The 12,745-nt window shown below is 40.9% G+C and overlaps 1 protein-coding gene across 1 annotated transcript; it reads right to left on the reverse strand.

Moving 5' to 3' along the window:
• Positions 1 to 7,043: 7,043 nt before the first annotated feature.
• On the reverse strand, positions 7,044 to 7,625 carry LOC113316224 (glutamic acid-rich protein-like). The gene has a single exon (XM_026564443.1). It carries the CDS (start codon positions 7,623 to 7,625, stop codon positions 7,044 to 7,046), a length of 582 nt encoding a protein of 193 aa, XP_026420228.1.
• Positions 7,626 to 12,745: the final 5,120 nt, after the last annotated feature.

Here is a 12,745-nt window from a genome sequence, read left to right on the forward strand (position 1 = left end):
TTATTTTGACAATATAAATAAGTCTTTGGATCCATGATTGAAATAGGACAATTTTTCGAGTCATCACTCTCAGAAATTCCATCAATCGACCAGAACTTACTTTGAACTCATCAGTTAACAGAAAACTTGCAGAAACCTTCAACACATCCACAATCCTTGATCATCATTGATCCCACAAAATTCTCAGCTTCCCTCCTACAGATCAACCCATCTCCCTCTTTGCGACCGAATTGACTCTGGAACGGACATTGACTTGGTTTAGGACGGAGTCCTACAAATTGATCTCTCGAATCTAAGCACTCCCTTTGCAGTGCATCTGTGTGAGGTTGAACAATTTGCTCGGTTGAGAGTCTCGACAACACGCTCGTCTCTTCAATTCCCTGAAAAACCAGCGAATCGTTTTTCCCCATCTATAGATTGGCGACCACAGTGGAATATTAATCTCTCGGTTGCAGTCTCACATTTTCACAAAATGGTTGGTCTTAGGTCTAACTCAACTACTTCAAATTTCAGTCAGAATCTTTCGAATGGAACTGTTCCTCCTTCCAACACTCCATTTAATGGAACAGTCAACTCAGAAATTTCGACCTTGATCGATTTGGCACGAGTACAGGAGATTCATACAAGGAATATGGACCTGATGAAAGAGACACTGAACAACATATTGAATTTCCTCGTCAGACTGACATCAGATTTTAGCAGATCTCGTGCTCAAGAAATTCCGACGCTGATGGATAATCCTTCAACCGATGATCATCCTCGGGCCTACAACTTCACCACTTATGAAAAGCCGGTGGAACAGGAGGTCACACATTTAATTGAGAATTTATGTGAACTCCTGCATTTCTCGAGAGATCAGCGTACGAACACGTTTGCCGCACTCAACAAAATATCGACTAACGCGCGAATAGTTCCACCATATCTAGTGGTTGAACAAGTGTCCATTGTATCTGAACCTTCGATCAATAACATCACCTTCACTGAGGAAGACCGAATGGAAGAGGAAGGACACAACCGAGCCCTGTTCGTGACTGCTTCTATTAAGGATGCCGAATTCAGGAGAGTTCTCATCGATACAGGTGCTTCTACAAATCTCATCACTATGAAGACTCTCAAGGAAGCCAAAGTTCCGCAAAGACATATTGTTCATCATCCCATATTGATGACGGGTTTTGAGGGAAGCCAGAGTCACACATATGGGTATGTCTATGCGGATCTGAAAGTGGGGCCAATTCAATCCACTGTCAAGTTTCATGTGATCGAGAAAGATCCGGATTATCACATAATACTCGGGAGACCATGGATTCATGAAAATAAGGTTGTCCCTTCGATATACCATCAATGTATGAAAGCTATGCTCAACAACAAAATTGTCCGCATTGCAGCTTCAGTGTCTCCTTATGCTCCGGTTTATGATGCTGAGTTCCTGGAACCTCCAAAAAGCATCCCCGAGCCTCCAAGCAAGATATATGGTACTCCACTCCCAAATTGGAAATCTATTGAGAAAACTGACAAACCATCATCAGCAGACGCTAAATCCATCAAACAGTCTACCACACCGCTCAAGCGTCGTCAGGGTCAAGGTACAACTCATAAGAAGTCCAATTTTATTACTGATTATGATGCAGAAGGGAGAGTCATTTATCTCTGTCGAAAAGATTAGCAATTAACAAGGGAGGTCGATGAAAAGTCTCACCTGCCCGAATAATCATGCCAGAGTGAGCAATCGCCCAATGAAGAAATTCGAGATGCACCACGATAGCTGCAAGATGGAACAAATTCCACAACTGACGATCTTGAAACTATCAACATCGGAACAGACGAAAACCCAAGGCCGATTCTAATCAGTTCTGCTCTCTCATCTGAGGAACGAGAAGGATTGATAGGTCTGCTGAAATAATATCAAGATATCTTTGCTTGGACATACGAAGAGATGCCCGACCTAGATGACAAACTGGTCACTCATCATCTCCACATCACTCCCGGATCCAAACCTATCAAGCAACCGCCCAGGCAGTTCAGACACGAGGTTGAGGAGAAAATCAAAGTGGAGATCCAGAAATTACTAACAACAGGATTCATCAAACCTATTCAACATCCGACATGGCTAGCGATTATTGTCCCAGTCAAGAATAAAAATGGCCAGATCCGATGTTGTGTGGATTTCAGGAACCTGAACAAGTGTTGCCCGAAGGATGATTTTCCATTGCCAAACATTGATATGCTTGTTGATGCAAACAGTGGTCATGACATGTTCTCATTCATGGATGGTTACAGTGGATACAACCAGATCAAAATGTACGAGCATGATGCTAACAAAACTGTGTTCCGAACTCCCATTGGAAACTTTCACTATACAGTGATGCCTTTTGGCCTGAAGAATGCAGGAGCACTTATCAGCGAGCCATGACTGCAATATTCCATGACATGATGCACAAGCAAGTCGAAGACTACGTTGACGATGTGGTGGTGAAATCGAAGACTCGAGCATCTCACCTAGATATTCTGAGGCAGGTATTTGAAAGATGTAGAGAATACAAACTAAAGATGAATCCTCTGAAGTACTCTTTTGGTTTCTCTTATGGAAAGTTCATTGGATTTCTGGTTACTGCAGAAGGAATCAAGGTCGATCCAGACAAGACGAAAGCAATTACTACCATGCCTCCTCCACGAACTGTGAAAGAGCTCCAGAGTTTCATGGGCAAGGTAAACTATATTCGGCGTTTCATTCCCGGATTGTCCAAACTCATTTCTTTATTCACTCCTCTGCTGAAGAAAGGGGCAAGTTTTACATGGACAATCGTTTAGCAAGAAGCGTTCCAGAAAATACAGCAGATATTACTATCACCTGCTGTCATGAAATCTCCGGTGCAAGGACGACCACTAATACTTTGCACAGCCTCCAGCGACGTTTCTATTGGAGCACTCCTCGCTCAAGAAGATGAAGAAGGCATCGAATGCCCGATCTATTATTTCAGTCGCACAATGAGGGATGTTCACTCTGATACCCAAAGGCTGAAAGAGCATGCATAGCATTAGTTTACGCAATTCAGAGATTCATACATTATCTTTTGTCAAACAGAGTTGTACTGGTGGCTAAAGACGATCCCGTAAAATTCTTACTGTAGAAGCCTGCACTGATTGGGAGACCGGTAAAATGGCTACTTCAGATGTCGGAGTTTGACATAGCATGTGTTCCGCCTCGAGCAATCAAGGAATAAGCAGTTGCAGATTTACTTGATGTTTTCCTGGAGAGGACATCACGATGTCGCACGAAGAAGTGCCCGGTGAATTTCCAGAAATCTCAATCATTCAGGAAGAAACATGGATATTGTACTTTGATGGATCCGCCACTCCAAGCAATGATACTGGCGGTGCGGGCATTGTACTAGTATCTCCATATGGTGAAGTATTCTCACATTCATTCAAGCTGGATTTCCACTGCACCAACAACTCGGCAGAATATGAAGCTTTCCTCTTGGGACTATCTTTGGCCAAGCAAGCAGGAGCAATGCATCTGAAGATAAGAGGAGATTCAAAGTTGATGGTCAATCAAATGAATAGTGTGTACTCTATCAAAGAAGTAACACTCGCTCCATTCAGAGCCGAAGCACAAAGATTATTAGCTCATTTCTCTGATGCAACAATTGTGCATACTGGCCGTTCCAACAACAGACACGCTGACATCTTAGGGACTCTTGCGTCTAAGCTGCAGTTTGAAGGGTCAGAGAAATCCATCACTATGCAAAGACGTTCACTATCCTCTACCTGGCTTGCTCAAGTTGAAGACGCTCAATCGAGCGACTGACGGGCACCCATTATTCACGAATTGAGCAGTTCTCTTACAGAAGGGAAAATTAGCCTCAAGGAATTGAAGAACTTTTTTCTACTGCATGGAGCATTATATTATCGCAATCCCGATGGATCCTTGTCACAATGCCTTGGAGATGAGGAAGCGAGCGAGCAACTCAAATGAATACATGAGGAAATATGCGGACAAACCCTGGTAGTCACACTTTACAGAAGGCTTCAAAGACTCGGATACTATTGCCCCTCCATGGAGGCTCAGTCAAGAATATTTTCCTGTCCCAATCGTCAGATACCGCCTCATCATTTGGAGGTTCTAACGATCCATCAAACTGGGGACTGGAGAGAACCTTACATAAAGTATCTTCGTGATAAAGATCTGTCATCAGAGAAGAAAGGAGCGATCAAACTCATTCAAAGGGCCAAACGTTTTGTCTACTTGGAAGGGATTTTATATCGCAAAAGCTTTGGTGGGAACCTTCTGAGATGCTTGGTTGAGCATGAAATTCCTACAATCTTGAAAGAGATGCATGAAGGTGAACACCAAGGAAAGAAGAAATTATTTCCCCAAATTCATGAGAAATATTATTGGCCAACCATGGAAGACGATGCAGCCGCCTATGTTCGGAGATGTTATCAATGCCAAGTTCATGGTAACCACATTCACACTCCTTGTCTTCCATTACATTCTGTGAGCAGTCCATGGCCCTTCTATAGCTGGGGATTGGATATCATTGGAAAAATAAATCCAGCATCTTCGAAGCAGCATGAATACATCATCACAACAACGGAGTACTTCACTAAATGGGTCGAGGCTATTCCTCTTCGAAGCACCGCTGGGGTCACAATTGCAGCTTTCATCAAAGAGTACATCATATGCAGATTCGTCATTCCTAAACATATCATCACGGATAATGGAACTCCTTTTGCCAACAAACATGTTGCAGAATTGCTCGAGGAATACGAAATCAAACAGATTTTCTCTACACCATATTATCCCCAAGAAAACGGAAAAGCGGAGAGCACCAAGAAAACCTTGATCCTTATTCTTAGTAGAATAGTTCATGACAATCCACGGATGTGGCATGAAGAATTACCCATGGCTTTGTGGGCCTACCGCACCACACCAAGAAGCTCAATTGGGACTAAGCCGTATTCTCTTTTCTATGGAACTGACACTATTCTCCCAGCTAAAATCAAAATTCCCTCTGCAAGAATCGCGGCGGCCAGTGGAGTGCAATGGGATGAAGCTGAAGTATCTAATTCAAGAATTGTTGAATTGGACATGCTCGATTCAAGAAGGGCCAAGGTGGAAAAATATGTGGAAATCTACAAACAAAGGGTTTCCAAGGCCTACAACAAAATGGTAAAACCTCGAACATTTCAAGTAGGAGATTTGGTTTTGAAAACAGCAAAGCATATTCAACAAGACATGTTTGCCCCCAAGTTCTCTCCGAAATGGGAAGGGCCTTATGTAATCATCAAGGCAGTATCCAGTGGATATTACAAAATTTTAGTTGTTAATGGAGGAGTGGAAGGGAACATCATCAATGGCAAGTGGCTCAAGGCATATTATGCTTAGATCAACAAACAATTATATGTTAATTTTCAAAATGTAATTTCTATTCCTTGAAAGAGCATGCAATATGCTCATTCAGTCAAAATTAAAATTTTCATGAATCTCAAAAAATTCTTCCAATCATCTATTTTATTCAAAACAAAGTCTCGAACCTACATAAAAAAAATCTCTCTCTAACGCTCACTCAGAGCAAACCATCCAATAACAAATAATCCTTACTGAAGGCTGTGACAAGCATCTTTTGAAATTTTTCATTCTTCACACTCAAATCCTGGACAACTTTCTCAACCCTTGACGATTCCAGAGCAAGTGCCTTCTCTTCTTCAATGATGGCAGATGTAGCAGAAATCATGTTTGCAGCAGCCGCCGCCCTATCAACCTTGATGATCTCGAGTCGACGATGAAGCCAACTTATGTCGAATCGCAAGACCTCACAATTCGAGATCATATCATCCTATCTTTGCAACTCTTCATTCTTGACATCTCGCGGGTTTATCTTGTTCATTTCATCAATAACAGGAAATAACCCAGCAATTGTGGTTAATAGATTTGGTAGAAAACCCCTCCATACTTCGGTAGTAGCAATATGCCCGTACCTCTTCCAGATCTTAGTATAAAGAGATGCATAATATTTAGGGACGATGAAACCACCGACCAATTGATTGTCTGGGAAAACATTGGCCATGGGAGCATCGAACAGGAGTCCGGCTGCTGGATACTCACGAACAGAAACCCTGGAATTGGCGTCTACAGAGTCCTCTGAGTTCTCACGGTTTACACCATCACCATCAGTTGCAACCACCACAGATTTCCCATCCTTCCTCTTCCTAGCTTCGACAACTACACGGACATCAACCTGCAACGACGAAATATTCAAGTTCAGAAAAATTATATAAATTCTCGATCAGAAGAGAGTTTCGGTCCAAGAATACCGATGTCCCATCTTCGGCACGAGCAGACCTATAACGGGCGGGATCTCTAACAGTCCGCTTAGGTCTTAAACAGAGTTGATCCCCATGATTACCCTGCAACAAATTATTTTCTCTGGTTAAACTTTCTGATTACATGAAAATAAAACAAGCATGTTACCTACCAAGACGGACGTCCCAACTTCATGCTTCGCCAGGGATTCGTTTCGAGAAGAAGCAATGCTACCAGACATGATGACGAGAGGTTTGATGGTGTTCAAAATTTCTTCTGATAATGTACACCCAAGGAAGATGTGTTATATAAGTATGAAACCCTAAGTTTGGGAGTCAAAACTGGAGATGGTGGATATTTATCTTTTACGAACGCAAAAATCAGTTGTGGTTTCTACTGAGAAGATCTCAAATGGGATTATGTGATAAACTAGCAGAGAGAAAATACTGGGGACTGACAGTTCAAACAGCCGATACTTTGACAAAGAACTGAATTTGAGCAAATCGTGCTCCCTTAGTTTGCTCGTCCAGTCATACTTCTGAAGATCACGACTGATTCTTAGGATATGGGTTCATCCAATCGAAGGCATGCACAGAATGGGATAGAGGATACGATAAGGGATTGTTCAAAAAATAAATAATAATTTCTAAATATCTCTACAGCAAAATCACTCAAATAATGGGATAATATCTATTTCAAAAGAAAGTAAATAATCTCAGAAATTTCGCGAGCAAGACTAATCGTCGGATTCGTCGGACTCGTCATCTCCATCATCGTCTTCCGTGGAATCCTCTTCAAGATCTTCCTCAGAATCACTGTTAGAATCGTCACCAAAGTCCTCTCTCTCATCAGGATCGATGTACATTGCATCCCAGTACTCTTCTTTTTTGCGTTCATCTTTAAAATCAGCCTCAACTAATCGCTCAATGTCCCTGGTAAGCCGGTGAGGCTTAATTTTGCGTTCCCTTGGCTCCCATATGGGTTCTTCTTCTTTAGCGTCTGAATCTGAGGCTACACCATCATGAAGAGAGCGAAGCTTCTCCTCGGCGGCTAACCGTCTGCGCTGAATTCGAAGCCTCTTCTCCCGGTACTCAGCTACCATCTCATCCTCGGCTATCCTCTTCGAGAATCTATCACGGGCAGTCTTCAGCTTATCAAGAGACATGTCGTTTATGGCTTCCTTAGCCTTCTTCAATGATTGGTCCATCTTGGCGCGAGATTCTGCTGCAGAAATCTTCGTCTCTGGAACCTTGGAATCCTCGTCAGAAGGGATAGAAGAATAATCATAATCATAATCACTGCTGCTGGAAGTCACCATTATCTGGAACCGGAAGTGCACAGTTACAGATATGCTAATATCGAATTTATAACAAAAACGGTAATCCTTAACTCTTACCTTTTTACAGTTTCACGAACTTAGTGATAACAATGTAAAACTTCAAAAACTTGCTCGTCCTTTCAAACCTGCAAAGCCGAGCAATACTCATCATTTAAAAGTCAGCACTTGACTTTTCACGAAACTATGAACAGTACACATAAACTTTCCATGTGAACGCTCCATGATTTTATACCGCAAATGCACATCATAAAATCATGAAAAACAATTGCCTATCTCTAACAATTACTCAAAAAAAAAAAAACTTTTTCTGCTCAAACAAGCATTTGTCTATGAAACGAGGGTCTTTTCTATTTTTGCAAAAGTCTGCACATTCCAAATAAAATTTTGAAAACTCACAAATAAATTTTATCATGGACTATAGGTCTTTTCAAATATTCCTCTAACTCTAAGGATCATTATTTATTACTTCTACTATAAACGAACCTACGTTCCTAAAAGTATTTGTGAAAGTTCATGCTTTGAAAATAAATTTTGGTTTTCATGAAATCTTATAAACAAAATTTTCTTTACTGCAACTAAATCATGTCTATTCAAGGATTCATGTATCTTTTTCGTGTTAGGGATTATTGCTTGTTTCTTAAACTAACGGGCATACGTTTTTTAAAAAAAATTTCATGAAACCTACATCTTCATACATACATATAAAGTTTTTGTTTCGAACAACTTACGGAAAACCCATGAACCCACAACAGACAAAACAAAAAAAAAGTCGGACTTACCTGGTCGGCGTCGACCGGAATTTGGTCGGACGGTGATCGGCGACGTTCGGCGGTGACTGAAGTCCGGCGAAAATTTTCTTCTCCTGCTGCTGCTCGCGTGAAAGTGATGGAGAGGGAGAGTGGTCGGTTAATAAAAAAATAAAAAAATTTAGGGTTACTTACCTTTTATATCAATTTTATTTCCAAAAACTAATAAAACATGGGTTTCCTTTTTGGGCTTGGGCCCGCGAACGCTAAACCGATCAAAACTGGACTTTTAACCGACCAAATCAGCAGTGCCTCATCTTTCCGTGTTCACGGGATGACACTCATCATACTATCATGATCTTCACCTGAACATTTGCTCGTACATGACACCATTGGAGCAAATTGGGGATTCTGAAAATGCCTTTGTACGACCGAGTTCTACCACTGATCTCGTCGACTGAAAATCACCATCTAATGCTTATTGTGGAACATGACTGTCCCTCACTAAGAAGGGGACTTAATGTTGATGGTGGATTTTCAACAAAGGTCAAAACCGTAAAATCATGATACCGCATGTTTCTGACACGGCTTTCAGACATGTGACGATTCATATTTTACGAGCCCTGATGAATATGTTTCTCGAAAATCCTCCACTAGATGAGCGTTCGATGCCTCGCATTTCATCACGCCCTCTATGTAGAATAACATAATTGGGCGGTTCTCCATAAGATTGAGAGCATTAACGCCTTCAGAACGTCGGTGATACCCGTTGTTCCCTGACTACATGAGAGAGACCCCCCCTCTACATAGAAGAACGGTTGGTCGGTTCTCCGTAAGATTGAGAGCAATAACGCCTTCAGGATGTCGGTGACACTCATTGTTCCCTGACTATGTAGAGAGACCGTGTATAGATCCAGGTGGTTCTCCATAAGAATGAGAGCATTAACGCCTTCATAACTTCGGCAACACTTGTTGTTTCCTGACTATGCACCTTTCAGAACGTGTATGACGCTTTAACTGGCTAATATCCCTTCTGCAATAGATTAATTCTATCGTGACATTCACCACTGAATTCCTAGAAGATAATCTGTTTTATCTCATTACTCCGATTCCATGGTCGAATCCACGGCTTGATCTCATGGAATGGTAATAGATAATTATCTTATCTCATTACTCTGATTTCATGATCGAATCCACGGCTGATCTCATGGAATGGTAATAGATAATTTTATTACTCTGATTTACGGTCGAATCCACGATCCCATTGAATGGTAATGCTCATTTTATTATTCCGAATTCATGGTCGAATCCGCGGACGATCTTATGAATTGATAATAAATAACTACTCACCTTTATTACTCAGTTTCATGAATCATTCTCCACTAAATTTCATAAATTAGTAATAAATACTCAACAACCGGGCGTCTGCATTATCACTGAGTAATCCCCTAGAAAATGATGCAAGTGTACTCGACAATGATGTACGACCGAGCATCTGAATGCACAAACGAGCATTTGAAAATATGGAAAAACGAGGAATCCTACACAAAACAGGAGAGACAAAATCATAATATTAAAATAATAAAAGAGGTTCTCATGGGCCGGGCCCACCGGCTGGCCGGCCGTGCCCTAGCCGTGGCCGTTCCCATTCCTCTTCCATTAATTTTCTTTATTTTTTTATTTTCATGAACTCATGAAAACTCCTTCATTCTAGCAACTTTCCTTGTTTGAGCAAAACTCACGGTTTCTCCATATTTTCATGGTTTCATGAGAAATAATAATATAAAATGGGGAAAGGCATCGCGGGACTGGGAAATCTAGCCGGTCGGCCATGCCCTGGCCGTGTCCGGTCCCACACCTTACAATCCCTAATCTTTCATAATTATTATTTCCCTAATCTCATGAAACTTCTCTGTTTCAACAAAACTCATGGTTTCTCCATAGTTTCACGGTTTCATGAAAAATAATAATATAAAATAGGGAAAGGTGTTGCGGGACCGGGCAACCTAGCCTGCCGGACATTCCCTAGCCGTGGACGGTCCCACACCTTACAATCCCTAATCTTTCATATTTGTTATTTTTCTCATCTCATGAAACTTGTCAGTTTGAGCAAAAATCATGGTTTCTTCATATTTTCTCAAATATTGCTCAAACCATGAAAAAACCAAAAAGTCAAATGGTCACATGACCGACTAGTCTACTCACGATAAATATTAAAATATTATTATTTTAATATTTTCTGAATTTTGATCAAACGAGCAAAGTTCTACTTGCTCATTCAAGCAAAATCAAGAATTTCAGTCAAAGATCGAACTCTTCTGAAAATCCAAAATATTGCTCAAACGCACATCAAAAAATACTGAAACTCTCAGGATCGATACATGGACATTGTGGCGATACGGGCATGCTTCCTTGACCGACCAAGGACGTCCCTAAGTCTTGCAAGGAGCCGGTCCCACACATTTTCATAATTTTGACCTAATTTGCTCAATTGCTCATATTGGGTCCAAACTCTTTCCAACCAACTTGGAATTTGCTCAAACGACCATCTGCTGATCCCATGACCATCAACGGCCGATTTTATGCCCTCTTGGTCGGTCCCTCACTTTCCATAGTTAGGTTTTATCACCTAATGCTCAATCGAGCACTATTTCAATAAATGATGAAACCGACATTTAAATCATCATTCTTTCACCAACTGGCCAAACTCGGAACCCTGTTGCACGCTCACTCTAGAAATTGGGCATCACATGGTCGTCCATTATCCCATGTGGTTGGTCCCTCCCTCACTCATGACCTATTTTCAGTAATTCATCAATTGACGAACAATTGATCAGAAATTAGGGTTTCGAACAAACGCTCCACGAATTCATCATTCCGAGCAAGTTCAAACACTAATAAATTTATGTTGATCCAACAATAAACATATGGATTAATTATATAATATTCGGTATTCTACCAATATTTTAATTAATATCTTATTGGGTCACATCACCAATAAATAATTCGTCGAATTGAGAAATACTTTCTCAGTTGCTCGAATATTGATCCAACCATCAATATTCAGTAATTTATTAGTAATTCTATGAATTGAGCAATACTTGCTCAGTTGCTGATCCAAGTATCAATATTCAGTAATTCGTCGAACTGAGCAATACTTGCTCAGTTGCTCAAATACTGATCTCGATATTCAGATGCTCGGTTGCTTGAATTTACAATATTTTCTCAGAGAAATATCTAAGAACGTCTAACATGTTCAATCCATGAATCATCGAGCATTCGATCACTCGTGCTCGATTCAACAAAACTTAGACTCATTGTTTAATCAGTCAACAACTGACTAATCAAATACACGTCTGCTTTGCAGACTCCACGTTCGTGAGACATCAATCACGTCACTTTGGGGGATATTACTTAGGGTTTTGGTCTGGCGGTCTACGGCACGTGGATTCATCCACGATGAGAAATGTGAGTAAGTCGTGCAAACGGTTGAAGGAGTTAGAAAAGTAGTGGGTGGACGGTTAACCAAGTCTCCGCACGACCTGGAACTGGTTTCACCATGATTTCCCACTTCCCACTCTTTCACTCAAGAAACTGTCACACTTACAGGGATCAATGTGTTTATTTTGACAATATAAATAAGTCTCTGGATTCATGATTGAAAGCGGACAATTTTTCGAGTCATCACTCTCAGAAATTCCACCAATCGACCAGAACTTACTTTGAACTCATCAGTTAACATAAAACTTGCAGAAACCTTCAACACATCCACAATACTTGATCATCATTGATCCCACACAATTCTCAGCTTCCCTCCTACAGATCAACCCATCTCCCTCTTTGCGATTGAATTGACTCTGGAACGGACATTGACTTTGTTTAGGTCGGAGTCCTACAGATTGATCTCTCGAATCTAAGCACTCCCTTTGCATTGCATCTGTGTGAGGTTGAACAGTTTGCTCGGTTGAGGAGTCCCGACAACACACTCGTCTCTTCAATTCCCTGAAAAACTAGCGAACCGTTTTTCGCCATCTACACTTGAGAATATTTTCTGATATAAGATTCACTCAAACTAGATCGAAGTTTCGACGGGGATCTTTAGACTGCTTGTAGATCTAAAGACGTCTTGTGATAATCCAATGTTAACAGTCTTCGTTCTTTGTGTGATTGATCACAAGAGATTCAAGTTGATTGTGTGCAGATGTTTATTGAAGATCTAAGAAGATTTAAAGACGAAGAAGATTTCTGATTTGGGTTCATAATCTTTGGTGTGCACAATACTTGTTTCGGGTAAAGAGGATCCAACTATAATCGGTTTATCTTTGTGACAGATTGGATTGATTAGTTGAGTAG

The sequence above is a fragment of the Papaver somniferum genome, chromosome 10, assembly GCF_003573695.1.
Source record: "Papaver somniferum cultivar HN1 chromosome 10, ASM357369v1, whole genome shotgun sequence".
Lineage (NCBI taxonomy): Eukaryota > Viridiplantae > Streptophyta > Magnoliopsida > Ranunculales > Papaveraceae > Papaver > Papaver somniferum.